Here is a 24,200-nt window from a genome sequence, read left to right as displayed (position 1 = left end):
CAGCATTTTGCATATTTACCTTATAGAAACGACGAAGGAGATGAACACTTTCCTCCCTTGCACCCTAGGAAAGAAAATGCATTTCAGGGAATACATACACCACTTACTTATTAGTCACACTAAAAAACCCACCCAAACACTCATACAGAACAGACTGTCTAATAATTCATGGCCTTAATCTCAGAATTTGATAGCATACAGTTCTTGCACCTATGAAAATGCAGCTTGAGTTCATTATTTATTATTTCAAAAGCACTTTTCTTTCCATTATTGAGAGCATAACATACATTTTTCAGAAAGACAATGAAACAAAAGACGGCAGGAGAAGTTACAAGTTAAAATAGTAGAGGTGAGAACAGAGCATAGGTTATCATGTTCACAGCAAAGAGCTACCCATGCAAAGATGTTCTAGAAGCTCAAATTTCACATTAAGGCTTATTGCAATCAGAAATGAAACAAATTTATTCAACTATACTCCAAGACTCAGACACCAATAATGCAGTGACTGGCAATTTGAAAGAAAATACTCACCTCAAGACAATCAAGGTGAACACTTTTTATGATCCTGCCATTTTTGGAAAACACAAGCTGCTTCAGCAGTAGGCAGCCAAGTTCTAAAGTTGCCAAACGAATTTTTCCATCTGTGAAATGAAAATTTCAACATACAAAATAGTAGCAGTTTAGTTACTGCTCTTCTCATCATCCCATGTTCTTGTATGTTTGTAGTCTTCCTGCAACTGTCAAACTTTGCTACTCTGTCACACCCTCATCAGACAGGAATGAGTGCTCGTGCTGCCTTACTATGCTGATGGCTATGAAGAAAAAACTGCAAGAGTACTTTAAAGCAGAAGAAAATTTAAAGCAGAACCATTCAGCAAGAAGGCAAAGATTAATACTATTGAACAGTAAGCCCAAACATTGGTTTTGCTGCCTTTATCAATCTGCTGCACAGGTTGAATTACTCTAAAATCACAAAAGGATCCAAGACATTTGGGATGGATGAAGTTAGAAGCTGAAAGGAAGCTTTGTATATAGCACAGTAATAAGGCACAGTTTTCCCTTGAAGGAAGAAAAGGAGATACTCTACACAGCATGCAGCAAGTTGAATAAAAAATCCCCCATTTTCATCCTTCCCCAGCCATGCCTTTATTTAAATAAATACATATCCTCATTTGCACTCCTTCCTGCTGCTGCAGGTACAAACTCTTCATATATAAACATGTTTTTCATCTCTGACACATCAGCACAAGTTAATATGCTGTAGAGCAGTTTTGCAAGGCAAGCAAACAGATTTTTATTCTACAGACATTAAAAATTTTGATAGTGTGTCAGTTTCTGGAGAACAGCAGTTCCACCCATTTAAAGTTTTAATGGGGCAAGTGCAAGGAGGAGAGGTGTGGCTTGAACAAAAATCATATTTTCATGGAATAGGTCATGGAACATTTTAACTCTCATTTCACAAAAACAAAAAAAAAAGGAAGAAAAAACCCCATGTTTTCTGCAGAACAGTTCAGAACTGAAAATACAATCTGAGATAAAAAAAAATATGGGAAAATTTGCTACCACCTAGAGCTGACAGACAAAGGACTGCTATGAGCAAAGGACAGCATAGTTTTCAAGATTATGTCTAAACTGAAATTATTTCTACAAGCAAAGGTGGGACAGATCATATTTTCAAGATGAAATCCATTAAGGTAAAACACCTCAAAATCTCAATTTTTGTTTATTCAAAAGTGCAGAAAATAGGAATTGAGACAACAGATCCTTGTATAGTTCTGAGTATAAATACAGCAACTCAGCACAAATCCAGAGTTTCTGGTTCCTCACCAACCAAGAAAAAGACAACAGTTGTCTTTCACAAACCATATCTACATACTGCTCATCAAAGAGCATGCTGGACAGTCACTTTCCCCTCAAAGACAATAGGCTAAGTAGCTTTTTTTCTATCTTCAAAAATTTCACCTTGGAAGGAAAAACAAACCCTGGGAAAGCAATACCTGGTTGTGCAGCATAATTCATTATCCTGATGAGCCCTTCTGCAAGGACATGATTATATGAATTTCTCTCTTCAGCATGTTGAGCTGGAAGTTGAATTCTCTCCAGCTTGACTGAGTCAAGTCCTTTCATGGGGGTGAAGCAAAAAAATGCGAATTAGAAAACAGGAGCGTGCTCCGAGGCAAGCATTTAATAGACCACAGCAGTTTTCTCAGAAGAGAGCAATTAGCAATAGGAAACTAGGCTTTGACTCTGTATTACAAGGAAAAGGAGGAACAACAAAGACCAAACACATTGATGAAACCCTGAAAATTCTCAGCCTTAAATGGGGTCTACTGCATGGCAACACTCAAATCCTAAAGTGGCTGGTGAAATACAAGTGATTTTGCTGTTTCTGAAATTCTCAGATTGTTTGTTTGCATCTAAATCAAATCAAAGTCAAGCCATACATCTGGAGAGCATAATGGCTAAAGGGGAGAAGATTAAAGACTGATTTTAAATTCTGCTTTGGTAGTTAAGTAATCTGTTCACATATGTTTAACTAAATAGGAATTTTATTTTGTAGTAGCCCCATTTAGTATCCTCCCCAACACAAATAAAATTTTCACTGACTTGTTATGTAAGGAAACTAATCCCATCTTTCTTTAACATATTCATCTAAAATATCAAAGTCATTTCCCAGGAAAGACTGGTTTACTGGGAGACCTCTTAGAACAATACACAATTATGGACTGCGGGGATCTTCCTGTCCCGTTCTAAAGAACAGCAATAAACAACCCCACAAATCAGAAGATGACTCTATTGAGGTTTACAGTGTCTTCCAACCATGGCCTTGCATTTAACTCTAAATAACAGCACTTACCTTTGTTGTGTGACATCGCATATAAAAGACAGAGCACAAAGAGGGCATAGTAATCATCTTCAGGACAGTCCAGTGCATTATAGACCATATCAAGAAAAGGCCTGTGGAAAGGAGTAATTTCGAACCAGTTAAAAATAATCTACAGAAAAATGGATAACTATGGATAACTATCCTATTGTGCATGTAGCTAGTGGAAGAGGCAAATTCACAGTAATGCATATTTTCAGGCATTATAACAAAAGAGTTCTGTTATAGAGTTTCTGTTGCAGAGTACTCAGATTACAGCCATGCTTTGTATTTACATACTGACAATAATTCTGAGTTTTAACAGGATTTATTACATAATACTTTCCCAAGAATTGCTTGTTCAAACATTTACTGGGTTGTAAGTATACAGAATCATTGCAGAGCTTGAAGTGCATGCCTAAGTAAGTATAAGGAGCTGCTATCACTGTTGTATAAAACAGACTCCTTTAAAATTCATGTGCTAAACAGAATTGAAAAGTTCTTACTATTACAAATAAGTATTTTTAGCAGAAGTTTGGAGGAAGCTAGGTTTTTCTAAAACAACTGTTTTACTGTCCAACAGTTATAGGAAAGAAAAATTAACTAGGAGGGAATATCTGAAGTGAAAAAAAAGCTTTGGATTGCAGATGAACTTTGTTTTCCTGAGTTTAAACACTTGTGACCTACTACACATATACAGGAAGTTACAAACAGTGCTAAGTTCACCTGTATCTTGGAAAAACAACAAAAGTCAGTGTAATCCAGAAGGCATTTGGGCAGATCAAATACGGCTGAGATTAATCTGATACTAGCACAGGCCTGATGGCAAGGCAGCTTCACTTCTGGTCTTAAGATGGCTTGCATCCAGCCAGTAGCTCAAGAGCACATGCAAAAACGAAATATATTTTCACAACTGGCCCAGATAAATAAATGATGTGTCAGGGTAGTGTTACAGTCATCAGAAGATGACTGTGTGGAAGCTCGAGTGGAAAGGGTTTATTCCTATCTGTTAAACTATACTTTAACAGTGAAAAGTATCCTTACATTATCTAAATTACATTGAAAGAAAATACATTAAAATAACACCAAAGTCACAGAAGCGAACACATTTTGCTGTGTTCAGGCCTAGCAGATGAGAAGCAGGCACTACAAACTCCCTGCTGTGGTTCCTGGGGGTCAGAAGGGCTGGCAGAGACCAGAACACAAGACACTTCAATGCCCACTCCAGACCTGCGGCGCATTCCCGGTCACACCGGAGCGTCCCAGGAAAGCCGTGGCGCCCAAAGCGTAACAGAGCACTGGAACTTCCCGGCAGCTGCAGGCACGGGCCAGCACAGTGCTCTCTCTTACTGAAACCAGGCAGCGACCAACATCCCAGCCCACGCTGCTCCCTGCTCGGCTCATGCCACGGCAGCACGGCTGTGCATTTCTGAGCCTGGATTACAGCGCTCCTCTACCAGAGCTGCCACCAGCAGTGATCCCTCTTTGCCCAAGTTCAACACTGCTCAAAGTGCTGAAGTCAAATTGCTCACATATTGCAGATCTCAAAAGAATGTAACTACTCAGGGAAAAACAACCTAAAGAATTAGTAATGCAGGAAACAAGCCAAGAGGGCCTTCAGGTTTCCTAAGCATTACCCAAGCCCTACAAGCCCTCAGATGGGGGGGCTTTTCACGCCATAAAATGAGCTCAGCTTCAAGGTATAAAGAACAAAGAGGACCAGGATATTAAAAAACTTGAATGCAAGATTGGTTTGTTTCAGACCAACAGCAGACAGTAAAGAACCTAAACCCTGAACTATAGAAGTACTATTTAATATTATTTCATTAAAGCCTATGTTTTACCAGGTCAAAGCTGCTGAGGTATCAGTAGTTGTTCCATTAACACCAATATTACACAGTATTAAGTGACTTCTGCAATGCCCAATGCATTTTCTGTTGTTTTCCCCCACATACTAACTAGATTCATGAAATTATGAAACCTGACAAAAATCATTAGAGCAGCAAGAGATACCACTTTCATTCCAGATGCTTCTTCACAGCATCTTATTGGCATTATCTGTCTCTTGCCACAATAATCTGAGGCTGAAACAACTTCCAAGAATCCTCCTCACCAACATTCCTCATTTAGACTAAATACACAAAAGACCCAGAAAAACTTCAGCCTAAGAAAATAGCAACAGAAGCCACAACACAGCATGAGGACTTGACATGCTTTGGAAAAAAGCTTTGCTGTGCAGCCTTTTGTGAAATGAAGCTAATTTAAAACATGTCTTTAAGCTTAAACTTTCCAGTAGGGAGGCCTATCAAAATAACACCTAAAATACTTAAGCTTTTTCTTTTGTTTTTCACAGTAGGAAAAGGGCTAAGGGAAATTAAAAGTTTGACTTAGCTTTTACAGCTGCAGATTTTTAACTGCCATCTGTGCTGTTTTCCATTTATTTTTGAACAACTGTTGGACTGTTTTAAAAAAAAACACCCCAGTTTTCATAGTAAAGGCTATATGGTATTTTCAAATTTATTTCTTAACTCTGTAAGCATTTACTTCCTTTACTAGTCTTTTACTATGGGGTTGATGGAAGCAGCAGATCAAATGCCATACAAGTGTTCCTCAAATTATTTATTCTTGTGGAGTATGTCCACAGCTGGAGACTGCAACACACTAGGTACACGTTAATGATTATTGCAGGTGTGGAAGCTTCAGTTCCAGCATGGCATTTTCACTCCTACATGGTGCCTTATCCACAGGGCTCAGTGATTTCAACCAGTGTAGGACAAACTACACATACTGGGACAAGTCTCTTGAGAAATTTAGCTGCTGTTTCAAATATTATACTTGGCATAATATAATACAACATCTTAAGGTGTAGCAGCTAATCCACTGACATTAAAAAAAAATCACATATAAAACAAAGGCCAGAATTGCCCTATACAAGGTATATCCTTATTTAAAAACTATTTTTAGCTCTGCATATTCTTTGATGTTGCTTATTTTTAGAAAATATGCAGAATGCTGTGAGACCACATCTGCAGATCAAGAGAGGCCTGAACTGCAGACATTTGCCAAATGCACTGGCAGCTCAGTTCTAAGCATTCTGCACTTTTCAGGACCCGAGCATCCCAGTCACTTTAGTATTCCATGCACTCACTGCCAATTTCTTTCTAAAAGCCATTTGGCACATATTTTAGTCAAATTATCAATAATCTAGATCAGTGTGCTTTAAAGCCAGTTCAAGTCAAGGTTCAATTTCACTTTTACAATGAAATTAAATGTTATCTTTATTAATGAACGTAATCTAAACTACAAAGCTATAATGGAGACAGAATGAAATTCTGGGAATACCAGGCAGCATTTCCCAAGTTTAAAAATAAATTTTAAATCCTATCAAACATGTGCATTTCCCCAGTGGACACATTTGCAATTACTTTTGTGTCAGGCACATTTGGTTTCCTAACATTCTATTAACAGGAATGCAAAATCTCTGATGAGGTGTCTTAAGGGTATTCATTACATCCAAGCTTAAATTTTGAAGTCAGGGTAATTTCTGCTCCCAGAAACACTTATAAATTGTATTTCCAGTAGAAGTTTCCAATAATCCTAAAACATACTACTGGACCCTGGAAACAGTATGAAGGTTACAAGGGTTTGCCTAGAACTACTGCTACTAAAATTCTGCCAAACTCATCCCTGAACTGAAGAATTTTCCTTGTTTTTTCCTTATAGGTGCATACAAAATGGACAAATGCAACCAGAAATATAATTTTGAAAACTTACATTTTAATTTAGAGGCTTAGGAAATTACAGAATGGAAACATTTATATTCTATTTTTGTCATGTTAATATCCTGTAATTTAACTTTACCATCTTAATGCATCACAACTGCCTAAAGGAAAGCACAGACTAAAAAGGAGCAGGATGATTTCCAAAACTGAGCAGTAGAGAGACTACACCTCACTTTTGTATTGATTCACTCACTTGTGATCCAGAAAAAAACCTGTAATTTTAACTTGAAGCAGATCTGAAACATCCCTTTAAGAAAAGCAAAAGATGTAAGGGGAGGGTAGGTAAGGAAACAATTCAGAAACATCTTTTACAGTTCCTTTATACCTGTTCCAGTTTGTCATCTCACTCCCAGAAGCAGCTGCACTCTTTTCTTCATCTGTTGTATTCTGTTCTGTCACAGCAGAGATAGACAATTCTGACAGCTTACATCTCTCCATGATTACCATCTCTATTTCTAAAAAAATCAGAACATACCACCAAAATTAGGTATTTTCAACAAGGTTATCACAAGCTCTTCTGTATTTTCTCTTTGGTATTAAAAGCATCTCATGCATCTATATATAAGAGGTATAACCATTACCCCAGAAAGGTTAATGAGCAGATGTGGGCAAATTTTCTTCCCAGTAAAGAATTTGGCTTACATTTCCTTTAGGAATGCAACACAATAAAAAATGTATACATATACATAAAATAGGTAAAGAAAATATACATATCATTTTGGCAAATAAGCCACAGTCAGCTCCCTTCCCATGCAAACCACAAGAACAAAAGCCATAGAACCTCTTTCTGAAAAAAAGATTTGTGAAAAAGCTGGTGAGACTGAGGCATGGGTGGACATCAAGTTTCACTGAGGGTGCAAACAGGCCTCTACAACTGCAGCAAACAAGACACTTGGTCCCCAGTGCTTCTCACCTACTGAATTTCAGGAGAACAAACAAATCTTGCCTTCCCTTAGGAATCTGGACAAAGATTACAACCAAATGCCCCAGTTTGAACAGTAGATTATTTCAGATTTTCTTCAAATCATGGTGGAAAATACACCATCAGTTATTTGACACCATTTAAGGAAAGTCTTTGCAAAAAGACTGTTTACCTAAATCTAAACTCAGTCATGTTTGGACAAGACTGTCAAAGCATAAACCTCTTGCTTTCAATTGCTTGCAGGCAATCCTGCTACATTTTTCTCAATTTATGTTTAATGTAAGTAAAACATTGTATACGTCCTTCTAAAAGTTACTAACCATAAAATAAACAGTTATAATATGTTAATATGCAAGACCACTCACCCTATAAAAGCAGTTCTTAGGTTTGTGCTACATCAAAAATGCAGAAAAAGTCCAACTTAGATTTTTTTTAAGAGCTAAAGATATTTTAAATTTTGAACTATTTAATATCATCTTCCATCATGTATTGTCACTTCTAGCACACCTGTTAAATTTTATCATTGAAGCATACATAAAATACTGCTGATTATCTTGCAAAGGTGAAGTGGCTCCAGCTGTCCCTTACCACAAAAGGACAAGCTACAAAGCTCTCAAGCTTGCTTATCAAGTGCCCACAGCAATGAACACTGAGGTGCAAGGCATGCATTGTGATAAGGGCCAAGGCCTCCAGGCAGATAGGAACACACTTTCATAGCTTTTAATGAGATTAGAAGTGCATGTTCTAACAGCATGATTTAACATGAGAAAAAAAATCCAGCCAAAGCCTTACACAAATGTCATAGTCCCATGTTTACCTAGAGCAGCAAGAGAACAAGTCATGTAACTAATCACAACTAGTTCCATCAGTAAACAAAAGTACCTAAATTGTAAGCACGGTTTTCTTGCTGAAAAACCTCACCTTCATTTTCAGTGCTTGTTCTTATGCCCTTTGAACTTGCTTCTGTACCTTTACTTTTATCAAGGTCATCTTGGTTATCTTCAGATCCTCTCTCTTCTTCATCTTCTTCACCAACATTTTTATAGTTGGGTCTTTTCTGCACCCTCTTCTTCCCTTTCTGTTTGTTCATTTCAAGAGACCTCTCAAGTGTTTCTGTGGGTTTTATGAAGCATCTGATACTTGACTTTGCCTGTAAATTTGAAGAGTGCACACTGAGTTACAGCATGGCATTTTTAGCTGTAATTGATCAAGAAACTTCAGTTCATATAAAATGTAAATCAGCACACTATCCACAAATCTCAAATCCATTTTAAAACACAAAAAATTAATACCAAATCATCAGTAGCACAACTATCCCCAAAGTAACATACTGCAAAGATCTATCATTAAAAAGTAGGCCTTCTTCAGACAAGACGATGCAGAAGTACCTATTTCATCACAAGTTTTAAATTGAAGGGGTGGGACAGATATTACACATAAAATTCAGACACCTTTTGTAAAAAGGATAAAGGCAGCAAAATCCTACATGTGTGTTGACAGCAGTGTATTCATATGAAATACACCCCTTTTAAAGGTGCAAGGACAAAATCCAATGCACTATGCTGTGAGATTTTGGGTTGGTTGCTTTTTGAGCCTTATGCTTCCCTCAACATCAAACTAATTCCTGTATCAACTAGGAACAAATGACAGTCATTGACCTTTTTTGGGCCTCCAGACATTGACTTACCAAGTCTGGAAAACAACTTCATTTACTAGACTTAATTTACTTGTGTTTTACACAGACTTATCACAGGATAAGATGGTAAATCAATACCTCATTTTCCTAAGTATTAATTTATAGAACAAGAAAATAAATTTAGATAAATTTCTCCCAGAAGAAATGAAGTACTTCCAATAATGTGTCATCCTAACAACACAGAATAATGGATTCTTGTAGAAAGTGACCAAGATGCTACAAGAAGCTCGGCAAATAGAAGGACTAACAAACTTGGTTTTTAAGAATTCTGCAGCTTGTTTCTGAGCTGTGCTATCTGAGCTCCCCTCTGCCTGCCAGCTGATCACCAGAGTAAAAATAAGTACTAATCAGCCAAACCTCTCTGTTACTGAGAAGTGAAACCCATGGTTTGGAGCTTTCTCCCAGGTTTACACTAAACAAGACAGTTACAGAAACCCCATTACCTTCCAGAGCTCAAAACCTCAAACAGAATCAGTTGACACTGCCTAAAGGGTCAAAAACTTAATGGCAAGCAAGAGAAAGAAGTAAGACTAGAGTAAATACCAAACTGATTACATTCTTTGCCTTAGGTGACTCAGTACAATCAGCACTTAAGATGACTGCATCAAAGAAACTTTGGGGAAAAAAACTGAAAAAATCCTTCCCTTCACCTAGTTAGGAACATCTATACACAAGGGATTGGGAAAAGATCAGGGAAGAAGCTGTCTACAAGTTAAAAGGCCAAAATGATTCTCTGAATGTTCTGACATTTTGCAAATGTTTTATAGAAATATTGCATAAGTGAATTTACACTTGGCACTGAAACAAACCACATAGTGGGAAGACTGTTTTACAATACCGAAAAATCCCCATAATACAAAATTTACTACATTTATATCCCCCAATATAACCTCTTGGATGCATTTTTTGTGTGATCCAACTGCAACACAGGAAGGCAAATAAATGACCAGGTTACCTTTATTGATGGCTTCTGGCCAGAAAAGAAATAAGAAAAGGGAAGAGTACCTTAAGTCCTATTATTTAGGGGAAAACCAGAAAAGTAGCATGTAAGTTGCATAACACATTTTCCCCTTTCTACATTCACTTCTTACTTCTGCATTGCTTCCTAGAATCTTGTAGCTACTTCTTTAAGGAGAAAGATGTACTTAACGTCTTTGCTTTTCTCATATGCTGTCAGCCACAAGAGCAAAGTACCGTAAGACACCAGTAGAGAGTGATGTGCTTGTAAACACTGACCCATAGCCTGCTCCAAGAAGGAATGCTGTAGAAAAAACCCTACACAAATATTCTGTTCTGCTAAAGGCAACAAGGCTATGTCATTAAAACTTTCACAAATCAGACTTAAAATTATTTTAGATGGCATTTGGTTTATAAGTTGATTATACAGGTTGAGGTACTGCTAGTTTATATCTTTAAGATGTCTTTCAACCACATTTTCAATAATGGTTTACCTTGTGCAACATGTGATGGTAACATAAGTCAATACCAGTAACACCTTTTACGGGAAGGAGAAAGTAGGTTAAAGAAGAAACATGCACTAGGTAGAACTGGCCCACATCTGAATGATGCAGGAAAACATATCTCACAGGAAGTAAGGTAAACCTTAGTGTGATATCTGACAAGTTTAAATACATTCTGATGCCTATAAATATTCAGGTCTCATTGTGATATAAGGTTTGTCTTTCTTCTGATGATGCCTAAAACCAGAAATACAGGGAAAAAATATGGAATGATGTGGAGAATTTGTTCAATGGAGCCTGGGCAATCACTGCTGCCCAATGATGTTCAGCAGATCTCCATGGATAGGTTACTGCCAATGCATGAGATATCACCAGTTACAGCTGCTGGTCATTTTTTCCACTGATTGATTTACAGTAAACAGTATCACTTGTTCCTCTCATGAGAACTACCAGTGCTCTTTGCCCTAAATAACTCAGGGTATTTTGCATTTATACACAACAACTGTGCTGCTTCTCAGCTTTTGTTTTGTGTTCTTTACTTAGTGTCCCAGCAAGAGGACTCTGCGTCTAGTGAACTCAGTCCTCACTCCGTACCTCATTCCACTTTAATTTATCTTATCAGAAAGACGAATATAGACATGAGGTTCTACTTACTTCTGGGTTCAGAAACTATGTGCTTGTTAGAAACTGACAGTTACATTTCAACTTAAACATATCAAGACATCTCAGTTACAATAGATGAGCAGTGTTAGGTACAGAGTGAGGGTTTAGAAATAGCTGCAGTTCACCACAATACACAGATATCCCCACAACAACAAGCTTAGGACAGTATCAGAATGGCTAAAAATTAGAACACAAAGGAAGTAGTAAATGATAAATTTGTCTGATTTAAGAAAAAAATATTGTATGTTCAGACTAAAAGTAAATTTAAAAATTTGCTTCTCACTTCTCTTTAACAATTCTAAACTAACTTCTAGCTTTCAGTATTCAATAGAAGTTTGCGATTTCTTTGCAACAGAAAAGACCACAGCAATAACCCTGCAATAATCCTGATGTGCCTTCATGTGTACAGCTGACCTGAGCCTCCCTGCACTGAGCTGTGTTATCAGCAGGGAAGCACAAGCAAAGCCTGCAACAGCTGTTCCCACACAACCCTGCAGAGCAGCTCCCTCCTTGGCTCCCCTCCCTGGAAGCCAGGCACGGAGCTCTTCTGCTGGAGATCACATCCCCCTCCTGCACATAACTAACCTCCACCAGTGGGCTTCTGACCGTCTAGGCTATCCCCTCCATGGTCTCACTGAACAATATGGTTGAAGTTACTAAAAATTAAGGTTTCTCCCATGGAAGTTTTTCCCTCTACCCACTGCTCTGCACTCCCTGGAACACAGCTCCAGCTCTGGCAGCTTCCCTAAGGGTCTATTGCAGAAGGCCAATGCTCCTACTAAATACAGTACCTGTTCAGGTACAACAGAACCCCCAGTTCACATGTTAAGAGGACACATCTTTAAGGCCAGTAAGGAGCAGCAACCTAAATAGTATTACAAACTTGAGATGAACAGCAGTCTATAGGAAGCCCCTAATATTCCTAACATAAGTGCAAGCACACAAACACATGCTATAGGTATTTTGTAACTCTGTACAGTAACCATGACAGGAAAAGAAAATCTCACTTCTGTAACAACTGGTACTCCACCCTCTTGCCACAAATTTCCTAGCAACAAAGCTTCTTCTGCACAAGTAACACACATTCAGTATGCAGTTAAAAGAATGTCAGACATTTCCTAACGTAAGTAAGAGACTGCTTTATCTTAAAACCATCAGTCAACTCTACCATTCTACCATAGTTTTTTCTAAAAAAGGTTAGATTCTAAATATCAAGGTCAACAGAACAAAACACCAGAACCCAAAACCTACTGGGTCCACACAGCTTCTAATGCCCAGTGGGAAGAAATCGGAAAAAGTTTATGTATCTTGGAGGAGCTGAAACATATCTCTCCCCTTGAAAATGCCAGTGCTATAGCCACTGCTAGGAAAGAAGGTGCATGAGAACGAATCTATTGCTTGTTATAAATTAAACATTCAGTGACCAACTGCTGGCCAGTCAGTCATTACAGGACATGTTCAATTTTTAGACAGAACTACAGTCAGAGGCCTGTTACAGTAAGGTCATGCACCTCTACTTGTTACCATCCCCAAAATAGGCCTGTAAAAGGTAACAAGAAAGCATTACACAAACTGTGAAAGCCACAAAAAAAGGGAAAATATTAAAAACATGACACCTAGAAAACTAGTAACAACAGCATCAGTATCTAGCAACATCTATGCTGATTAAACATGAAGGTAGAAGGCCAATACCAGAGTAACACTCCCCTCTCTCTGTAGCTGGTCTCTCTTCTCACATGCTCACCAATGCACAACCTCCAGAGATGATCAGATTTACTGCTAAAACACTGGCAATATTCAGTTTCACAGGAAAGTTGGGCTGAATCATTTTTATTTCACTACCAAAGGGCAGATAAAAACTGAACACAGAAGACTGGATTACTGAAATGTCCCATCAAAATTATGGTCAAACAACAAAAAGTCTGCTGCTACTCTCCTCTCCTAAACATAAACATCTTGGCTTACCAGTTTCCAGATACCTGCTTTTATTTTTCAAATATTTTATTTGTCTTAAAAAAACATAAAATTAGAGAAAGTTGGCCACTTACTGAGTTTTTCTGTATATCTTGCTCAACCTTAGAAGAAAACACTGAGAGATCCCCATTGAGTATAACCTCAGCCAAGGAGTTCACCAAGGGAGCATAATGTATAATCAGAAAAACCTATTGAAAGAGGAGCAGAAAAAAAAATCATACGAATTTACAGAATACATAGTTTCACAATTTCACTAGTTGAACATACTTTTGAACTTGTTAAGTGTTATCTTTACTTTACATATAAATACACTGGTAACAGAGACCTCATTAAATTGACTTTAAAATAAAGGAGACAAGGGTATCTGACCTTTCTCTACCTTTCAAGCTACCTAGTTGCACTAATTCTTCATATTCTTTCCTCCTTCTGAGAAGTGTAAATTCTCTCTTTTCAACACCTTTGAAAGGAAAGTTGTGTGATAATCTAGTAAGGAACTCATTAAAACCATTCCATAAGTTTAACTTTTTTTTAGAAACAACAAACTAATTATGGTGCACAGCATCCCCAGACCTGCCAACAACTGGCCAGACTCCAGAAAGTTCTGTGTACACAATCACTGTGCAGTGATTCATGACTAAAGGCCACGCACTAGGCTGAGCTGGATCAGAAGCAGCTTTCCTGGCTCTGAAATTGCAGCAAATCAGTGTCAGCTACACAGTGGCTACAGAACACAGAAGTAAGGACCATAATGCCTGGAGCACTGAAGCATTTGATCACAAGTGCTTTGGTGCTTTACTAGAGTTCTATGTTTACAGTGACTACTCTATTTTGAGCCAAGGCTTACAAGTCTGGGCCAGCAAACAACTGGCTCCTGGACAGAACCAGCTCAGGTCCAGCTGCAATAGCCTTCTGTCAGCTTATATCCTTCTCTTCACAGGAATATCAAGGCTGGATCCCTTATCAGTGGTTCTAGCTGTAAAATTCCCAAATAATTCCTAAGTCATTAAACCTAATCACTGCTCTGAAAATATTTAGCTAAATGTTCTCCACAGGTTTTCTGATTAAAGTCAGAAGCATTCCAAGACCTCCAAAAGGAAAGTGATTATTAGCATGTAGTGGTGATCTACATAAAACTTTTAGTCACAACACACTTCAAAAGTGCTTTGAACAACCTCCAAATCACTCGAGCTTCTGCCAATTCAGCAAGCGTTGCTTGACTGTCCACAGGCCTGCTCTGGTGCAAGAAGAGCACATGATCCCTTTGTCTCAGTGGCTGAGAAGTCCCAGCAGTCCATTTTCAGGGGCTGGCATCAGTCTCTCAAGCACTTTTGTCTAATACAAGAGTAGTGCCTAGAGCATATGCCTGGTGTCAGAAACAGTCAGCAAGGTTTGGCAGAACCCATCCCACCACAGACAAACTCCAAGTTAAAGGAGGTGGGACAAGATGTTTTTCTGCCAGTCACAGAAACAGTCACTTCGTTTTCTATATCACATCCCATTCTGATACACAAAATTTGTTCTCAGTTCTTTATGACTACTTCCATTTTCTTCTTTAAAGAGAACGAAGAACATAGATATAAATCCTGAAGTGATACCTTGTTGATACTTCCACTGAAATCAAAGACTTTAAAAGAGGTCACCTTACCCAAGTGTATGATGCAGATCGCTTTGGTTACAAGAAGCTGCTGCTCCCACAGTTTTATCTGTGGTAAATAACCCTCACAACACCGCAATTTTTTACATTTAAATTAAGGAGCTTCAAATTATATTTTCCTAGGGAAAAAAACCCAACCCCATACTTCTAGCAAAAAGATGAAATTATGGGCCAGATTACAATAAAATGAATATTGAAAAATTCTAAGATCAAAGAAAACAAAGTATAAATTATGTGAACACAAGTCAAAACTATTTTCAGACAATGTAATTTAAGAAAATCAGTCTCAGAGAAATGCACTGAAGACTACAGGGAGAACAGATGAATTTTCACCACATTACAAAAAAATCTACTGTAAACCTCTTAATTTGAAAATAAGTTCCAGAAGGAAAAGGAGGTGATACAAGTAAGAAAGAAGTACTTACAGACTTAAGTTATAGGCATAATGAAATTCATGTTGTGAGAAAGTGAGATTTTGGTAATGGTGGTTTTGGGGTTGGGTTTTCAAAGAGGAAAATTCAAACCTGAGATTTTCCATAGCTTAAGCAGATTCAAAATGCAATGCAGTACCTAGGCAAACTTCATCTGCCATTGTATCAAGTTCTGACCCAGCATGTTGCATGACTACTATACTTTATTAGTCAGGGCGTGTATGCAATTTGAAATGCTCTAAAGGTTACCCTGTGCAATGGGATCCACAAAAAAATGACATTAATGCAAATAAGAAGCTACTTTGTCTGCCAAAAATGTTTTACTTTCTTTTTCTTAATGAAAACTGAAAGGTTAGAAATTTGTTTTGATGAATTTTCTTTTATGTTTTTGCCAAAATGATGAAAATACACTATTTTATAACCACAAGAGTACTGCAAAATTTGTTCTGAAACAGGACACATACTTAAAACACTTACTTGAGAAAGAAGATAGAGAGAAACCTGGAGACTTATTTTTGGACGCTCTCCACCCTACAGAAAAAGTTATGAAAAATGCTTATTTATTTATACAAAGAATTTATATGGTTTAATGTTTTATTTAAAATGAAACTTGTGTTGTTCCACATTCTGATACAAAATATTCAGAAAGCATCAAGCTCTTTAACATTCACTACTTGTAAACTATTTGAAATGGAGTCTCTATGAATAAGCATATCCCTCACTCTTCCTTGGTTAAAAGACTGCAATTAATTAATTCAATAATTAATTAATTACTGTCTCTCATGGTTACTTCAGTGACTTAAATAGGTGAGCATCTGAGAAGTACATTGGTTTCCAGTATGCTACTATTCATTCAAAAAATTCTTCTCAGTTAACATTCATTAAACACTGCTAATTAGTTATTCAGATAGCATGAAATACTACCCAAAACAGACAAGTGAATGCAGGAACCTGTGTAGGTTTAAAAAAATAGTCTATTTCACTAAAAACCAGTTTTAGTGAAACCACCACTTAATTTAAATGCTAGGCTTTAAAAGTAAATTCAGCTATATCACATTAAAACACAGCTTCTCTACAAATAGAAGAAATGAGTATCAAACCCAAAATCTGTATTTTCTACCTGGACAGATTTTTAGATCATGGCAAATTTGCTTTTTCTGCTTTTGCCAGAAGACAAGGTACCTTATCAAAAAAGGAAAACACACATCTCCCAGCATCGCAGAAATTTAAACCCTGTTCCAAATCTGCAGTTCTTCTTGGTCTCCACTACTGTGAGCTTTTAACCACCATGTCACCCAAAACAGCATTTCTTTGGTGAATAAAATTTGATCTGCTGTGCTCTTGAATTCCATTTCAGGCCATTTCCTCTACAGCCACCTTATTCAAACTGTTTCATGTAAACCACACATCATACACCTACTGCCCAAATCACTTTGCACACTGAAAGCAAGCAGCACCTTTGAGAATGACCTGTTTGCAGGTATTAGCTTACCTTGTCTTGATTCACTAATGAATACACGTAGAGAGGAAGAAAGAGCCTATTAAGTAGGTGGTCCGTCAGCACATCATTTAAAAATTCACAGTTAATTATAAGGATATCATTAAGGTAATGCAAATGATCAAGATGTTCTGCTACCAGGTCACTCAGTTTGCCCCTATTTCTGTGCCTAAAAAGAGAGCAGAAATAAAAAATTATATGTGATCAACTGTGAAAGTCTCAGAGGCTTCGGGAAGAAATTAATGTGCATCCCTCCACAGATCACCTGCCTCAGGTAGACTGCCCAAAGCAGATGCTTCAGTGAAGTCAACTGATGAAATTGTTAAACAATTGCCTGTATCTTCTTTAGGATGCATTGCCCCAAGTTTTCACAAGACCTGTTTTTACAAAGCTTTGCTTCCATTGCCAGTCTTTTCATAAACCAACTACAAAAATTAGAAGATTTTTTTTCCAAAAATGAAAGAAGAATTAGGTGTTGTATTTAACACCTACCTCTTCACTTTAGGAAAGCAAGAAATACACGACCACTCTAAGGTGGGGGTGGCAAGACAAACCAAGAATAACCTGAATCAACAAAGTATTTAAGTAATTGACAGTGGAATATTACACTGCCATGTCAGGTCTGACACCTCACAACCAAGTTCATCTTTCTAGTTTAAATATTTTTCCTAGAATCTTTTCAGAAAGCTCTTCTAATAAGATGACACAAACTTTTGTCTTTCTAATATCCTTTTTCTAAGATTGAGAAGCACAAAATATCTGTTGTGTCTCCTGGATATCTGCTGGTTTTAGCAGAACAAAACAAAGATAAAAGGCTTGTTGCAAACACTAATTTACTTGTAGGGATATCAGCACAGATCAGGCACACAGCACTGTTTCCTTGAAGAATCACAAAAAAACTTCAAAGAGTGAAAAGTCTGAACTGCCTACATGGGAACATATCTAGAAACTAACTTAACTGGACTACTATAGACAAAATAAGGACACCATTGACATCTGTGAAAAAGCATTTCCATTCAACAGGCAGCATTTGTAAAAGCTTACTCTTCATCAGTCTGCACGCAGTTATCCAGTTCTATCACGTGGCTGCCAATAAACCAGACAAGGTTGGAGAAATAAGGAACTGCAGTTTTATCTCGAATGTAATGCAGCATAGGCTGGTTGTCCACTGAAGAGAAATCATTAAAAAGAAAAATCAGTTGCCAATATTTTTTATTGCTTTTTAAGAAGTACAATAAAATATTTTCTGAATTTGATTACATGCTAATTTTCCATATGAGTATACACCTGACACAATCTTAGGCATGAAATGGAAATCTATAAAAATGTCACATCAATTCTTATCTGGCTTTAATGAGCCTAATGTTGATATATTTACAGATGTCTGAAAATAAACAAATTTAGTGGAATTCAGAAAGGTTCTTTTAGCACATTATTTATTAAAAAGAAGAGAAAAGCATAAGAATAAAGCAGTAATGCTGAGAGTCAAGCTAGTTAGACTTACATGACACTGCATTAAGGAACACAGGAATCATCAGTGAAGGAAGGGCAAAAGAAACAGACAACAGTTAACAGGATTAGGAACTGGGATAGTGACATCCTCTAAAAGGGTTCAAAATGCTAAAGCACAAAGCATCTAAGCTAAAACATACAGGGTAGCAGTTAGAGCAGAATATATGCAGGTAGTCAGAAAATTATCAAACCTGAACATCTGAGCTCTGCCTTTTCAACTCTAACCATTACATCACTACAACATTCAATGAAAATTCTAGAAAAGTAATTATTTTCATAAAAATACTTAGTTGCATAAATATGCCACAAATAGGATATGAAGCCTATAATCTGCTCTTTTTTGTGAGCTCATATTTGCATTTACAGTTCCTTGAAGTAGGAGGCAAGTACTAAGTGCCCATTTCTCAACATACAAGAAGAAAAAGTGTTGCAGCCAGCACTGTAAAGACCCTATTTGCTATGCAGACCATCCAATCATTTGTTAAGCAAACTGCTCATTGTTTTAAAAAAGACTTCACATGCTTTTATGAAGACTGTCAAACCACTTCTTCTCTTAATTGACAGGAAGTTGTGTAAATTCAACATGTAATTTAATTTAAAATGGACTGAAGAACAATAAGCCCTGCATGAACATATTGCATAATACATTATAGCATGTTGATTTCAGAGGTAGAAGTTCAGAATAAACAACTTTTTTACAGAGAACACTGCAAATAGTTTATTAAATATCTTATATATCCCAAGAAAAATTCAGGGGGAAGTGACTTTTGGACATTGGGTTTAGAGTAGACATTCTCAAAGTAGTGCTAACTACAAAGTTCAACCAGGTTGCTGAGGTCCCTGCTGAGTTTTGAAGACCTCAAACAATACAGTTGCCTCAGTTTCTCTGGAAAACCCATTGCAGTGCTCAACTACTCTCACAGTGAAGCTTTAGGTTTTTTTCCTTGTGTCCTACTGAACTGCCCAGCACAGGAGTCTGAGACTGCAGCCTCCTGGCCTTCACTGAGCACCTCTGGGAATGGTCCAGCTCCTCTTGAGAGCAGAGTGACTGCAGCACCTAACAGTTCTACAGTCATTAAAATGCACTTCCAAACCAAAAGGGAGTGATGTTGGTTACTGCTTCATACACTAGAAAGCTCAATTTCATCAGTAAAAGATAATTCATATACTTAAAACACTCTGGTTTTGGGGGGTTTTGTTTGTTTACTTTTTACATACAGTCACATTCTGACCTCTCTTGGAAAGGAAGCTGAAGTTCATTGTGTATGCCTGACACTTCTGGGGTTTTTTTTTTAAACCCGTTTCATTGGTGAGCAAATAATACTTTTTACAAGTACATACTGCAGGTTTGGGATAGTCATCACAAAAGTAAAAAAAAATGTGTATCTGAAACTTGTCAACATGCTAAGCTTTTCAGTTTTATAAAACAGACAGAAAACCCTCACAAACAAATAACTGAAAATTAAACTACAATGAAACAGGATTTGCATACACGTCTTTTTTAATATATAAAAAGCATACCTTTGTAGACATTTAAAGTTATAGTCCTAACAGCAATCCTGACCATGCTTTCGGGGTGGTTAAAAAATTTAATAGCTTCAGTGTACAAAGCAAAGTCGTTAGTGTGCTGTAACAAGAGGAAAAAAAATACTTATTCATTAAATATGTACAGAATATAGCTTGTGATTCTGTATAAATTATGTTTTCCCTATATTAACTTGGTATCTTTACCTTCTACTTAAGTAATCAAAATGATTTTATAATGCCCATTCATCTGCATTTGTAGCTTTGCATTAAAATGAGCTGCTTTAAGCATCAGAGCTTCCCAGGACAACTGTGCACATACTCAGTGCTTTCATGCCCTCTTCTGGCAGAAAGCAGAGTGCAGAGAGGAAAAACCCATTTCAACTTTGCCCTTTGACTCAGCTTTTTGACTAAACCTCTTAGAGCCAAGTGATGCAATAGAAAATATCCTGTTTATGAAAGCACAAGAAAACAAAGCATAAACAAGTTGAATTCTCAAGGAAGCAGACTTTAAAAATACTGAAATGATCCTATATAAGACTAACTTCCAGATTTTTTGTTTCTTATAGTTGTAAGAGGACAAAGCCATGCTTGTGCAGAGATCCTCACAAACAATTCACAACCACTAGTATAGCCATTATAAAAATAAAAGCAAGACATTATGAGACAAAAGACTAAACAGACTATGTGCCACACTCCTATCAATTTCTAATTCAAGTCCTCTTATCATTATACTGCAACTTTGTTTACTTACCTCATTATAAAAGAAATGTACAGTATGATTATTGAGTTTCAGGGAAAGAGTTTTCAAAAATGATATGTAATATGCCATGATCTCCTCATCAGAAAAGTCAAATTTGTGGACAATAATAGAATTCACGTAGTTATTAGAGAGCAGGTAGTCTGAAAAAAAAAAGTATTTACACAGGTTAACAAAAAAAAAAATTGCTGTGGTAACAGGCTGTATTTAAAGTGCCAGCTAGAAAGCAAAAACCTGATGCTTGAAGATCACAATTTTGAGCCAAACAGCTCAAGTGATGCCTCTGAGCATTAATATAAAGGATCTGCTCCCTAAAAAGGTCTTTGGTCCCAAGAACAAGACAACTGAGAATATACTTCATCTTCCTCAATTCAAGTAAGCTCTGCAGCTAATAACTTTTTTTCCTCCCAAAGTCCCAACTCTCCAAGGCTTGATGATGACTTTCCTGACAGTTGTGGAATACTTCAAATTATTAATTCTCCATCCTCTATGTATTTTGCCAAAAACCTTGAAGGAACCTCCTGCGGTTGACTGCCAGCACCAATGATGTCAGAACAGTTACAGTACAAATTACACACCAGAGTTTCACCACGTGACCTGTGGCAGCAAGTGAACATTTTGGATCACAACTAATTTGACTTAAAGAATCCCTTGAAATGTGCTAAATGCTTGTTGTACAAAAAAACTACTTTTGCACCACTGAAAATTTACATTCAAAGGTATTGTGGAATCAGTTTACACCATATTTTTGGTAATGTTCAATTTAAAAGACTGTTAGTAATTCACATAGCTCTGTGCAGGTGTACTAGGACTAAATTTGATTGAATGAAAGGGAATCCAATCAAATCTAGATCACTTCAACCTAAGCAGTTTGGAAGTGTGTCCTTACACAGGGATGTTTCATGGCTGATGTTCTCAAAAAGGATGTTCAGAGTCTGCAGCAGCTGCACACACACATAACGACCTGACTTCTGACGCAGGATGTTCAGGAAGAACACAAACATATTCTTCTCCAAGAAAAAGCTGAAATAAAATAAAGATGTCATTAAGTCACATGGTGTAAGTGACTGGAACATAATTTGGCTAGGAGCAGGGATGATTCAAGGCAACTTTGACAAACAGCATGTTTTGCTTTTATGAAGAATTACTTTGCAAAGCTGTATCTGTATAACAAAAGAATATCTTTCAAAAACCTTAAATACTAAACAAGAGGGCTTAAAAATTCAAATTATGCAGAAAAAAGTTATCAGGCAATCAGGGCCTTTCTTACTACACTTTTAGTATATTCAATTTATCAGGCAGTTCTAAATACCACAGCTAGAATAAGGTATCTATTTGTGGTATCTTAGGTAAATTGAAGCAAAGTGGTATTAATAGATATATTGAGTAAATCTGGACCCTAAAATAGGTTAGAGTTTGTATTTATATCAAAAGAACGGAGAGTCAAACAAAAGCAGTACTCGAAAGGGGCTCTGGAGTCCAAACACTTTTTAGAAGCAGCAAATTCCTGTATGACATGAATATGAACCTGCTCACACATCTACTACAGGACATAACTTTTTACATATAGTCATGAAATACAGTCTAGGAGGAGTTAACAGTAACAATGTACAGAACTCCGTACAACTCCAAGCATTCTTCAAACACAAAAGCAGAGTCTCAGAGAGAACTGGCTCAGGAGTACTCACTCAAACACTGAGCTGTCATTCTGATCCCCCCAGATCAGGATCTCCGTTATGGAGCGGATGGTCTCCACCAGCAGGTTGCGGTTGTGATCTGTTACTGTCGTATTTTTAGTCAAAATATGATACATGTACCTAGAAGAGAAAAGAAGCACAAGTAAAGTGCTATCCTGCTGCTTTCACATGCATCGTGTGTGTCTGTCATCACTGTACCAAAGCAGACACACATATATGCACACACTAAGGCTGATGGTTGTACAATCTTAGAACCTTAAAATTTCCTTCTAATACTGATGCAAAGAAAAGTAATTGTTAAATGGAATAAGTGATAAAGGAAACAAATATCCCCCAGCCAGGTGAGTTCTGGTCTTATGCATGTGTTAACATAGACCTAGAAACTCTGCATCTGGTCCCAAGGTGCTTCTTCCATGAATTTATTTGGAATATGTCAGAGGAGTGATGAGCAAGAGAAACAGAAATAGAAGAAGCAGGTAAGCACGCAGTAGCTGATATGGGAAAGTGGCACATGAGGTCTAACCAGGGGAGGTCAATCCCTTCTCTTGCCTGCAGAGCCCCCTCACAGACTTACATCAATTTTGATGTTTAATATCAGGACCCTCAAAGACTATTCATTCACCTTGGCAAAGCTTCATCAGGTCTCTGGTCCCTTGAGCACAGAAACACTGATTGGAAAGGGGGTAAAGTCCAGCTTTATCATTTCAAAGGGCAAGAGTTTAAGACTGTCTCGTGAAGATTACAAAAGGGTATGTCTATATCACAAGTGACAGGAAACTATAGAGAATGTAAGCCTTTCAGGTTTTAAGTCTCAGAACATTACTCTTCAAGGGAGCACTTGTTTTTTCCCCCAAGTAAGTTGTGACATCAAAGTACCAACTTACTTCTGTCTTGTTACTTTCTTATGTCCTAAAAAAAAAAAAAAAAAAAAAGAGATGGGGTGGAGGCAAATTCTATTAAAAACACAAACATCACCACTGCTTTTCTCCCCCTGTTTTGTTTTTCTTTTATACAGTGATTAAAAGAAAGGATAAATATAAGAAAGGTGCACAATCTTGAAAATAAATAAAAAACATGAGGGAAATTTTATGTAATTTAAGAAGAACTGCACAAGTTTAGATTCCTAAACACAGATCCTATATTATTATGCTGTGATCATACTGAAAACCAGAAGTAACACCTCAGCATTCAGGATTTCTGTGCAAATAGTCACAAGTGTTTGGAAAGGATGACAGATTTCCCATGTTATCAATCCTGCCATGAACAGTGGAGTTAATCAAACTTCCAGGATCTAATTCTGTGAAAATAGCCTGTGTCCTGACCCTGGGGCAGCCTTCATTATTGTTTTGGATTCCATGAAAGTTTGTTAGTGATTCAGACTGAAATTTTAGGAATCTCATTAGTAGAATTTTTCCAAGCTTCTGTAAGGTTCCAAAAAACACAGCACATTTGTAAACCAAAATTTTGGGGTGTCTGGTTTATGGCTTAAAGTAAGATCTTTAGGCCAAAAAACAGACTTGAAATCACATTTTAAAAACAGGATTCACATCAATTTTATCAACACTAAAAAACTGAATCACTGCACTGGGCAAGCATGCAGCCAGAGACTAAAATGCCATTTAACTAAACACTCGCGTGAGGCTGTTCCAAATATTTACCAGACTTATAAAGACAAGATACTACCTAGTTTTAGAACCTTTTGCTTGAACTCAAAAAAATCTCCTACAAACACACAACTACTTTGATCATATTTACAATTTACTT

At 37.2% G+C, this 24,200-nt stretch overlaps 1 protein-coding gene across 6 annotated transcripts in view; it reads right to left on the bottom strand.

Moving 5' to 3' along the window:
- The window catches only part of CLEC16A (C-type lectin domain containing 16A), a 56,034-nt gene that overhangs the window by 26,664 nt on the left and 5,170 nt on the right, over window positions 1-24,200 (bottom strand). For all 6 annotated transcript variants that reach the window (XR_011004536.1, XM_068206752.1, XM_068206748.1 and 3 more), the window contains exons 2-15: window positions 22,428-22,556; window positions 21,629-21,762; window positions 20,734-20,882; window positions 19,977-20,082; window positions 17,988-18,111; window positions 16,938-17,112; window positions 15,923-15,976; window positions 13,435-13,548; window positions 8,489-8,717; window positions 6,971-7,100; window positions 2,858-2,958; window positions 1,998-2,120; window positions 532-641; window positions 20-64 (exon numbers count right to left, since the gene is read on the bottom strand). Coding sequence is in view for 5 of the 6 variants with exons in the window: in XM_068206752.1 (XP_068062853.1) it covers window positions 20-64; window positions 532-641; window positions 1,998-2,120; window positions 2,858-2,958; window positions 6,971-7,100; window positions 8,489-8,717; window positions 13,435-13,548; window positions 15,923-15,976; window positions 16,938-17,112; window positions 17,988-18,111; window positions 19,977-20,082; window positions 20,734-20,882; window positions 21,629-21,762; window positions 22,428-22,556 (1,723 nt within the window). In the remaining variant the exon portion in view is untranslated. The remainder of the gene's footprint in view (window positions 1-19; window positions 65-531; window positions 642-1,997; window positions 2,121-2,857; window positions 2,959-6,970; window positions 7,101-8,488; window positions 8,718-13,434; window positions 13,549-15,922; window positions 15,977-16,937; window positions 17,113-17,987; window positions 18,112-19,976; window positions 20,083-20,733; window positions 20,883-21,628; window positions 21,763-22,427; window positions 22,557-24,200) is intronic.

The sequence above is a fragment of the Anomalospiza imberbis genome, chromosome 16 (assembly GCF_031753505.1).
Source record: "Anomalospiza imberbis isolate Cuckoo-Finch-1a 21T00152 chromosome 16, ASM3175350v1, whole genome shotgun sequence".
In the NCBI taxonomy this organism is placed as follows: domain Eukaryota; kingdom Metazoa; phylum Chordata; class Aves; order Passeriformes; family Viduidae; genus Anomalospiza; species Anomalospiza imberbis.
The sequence above is the reverse complement of the archived record's forward strand: the minus strand, read 5'-3'. Positions and strand labels throughout refer to the sequence as shown.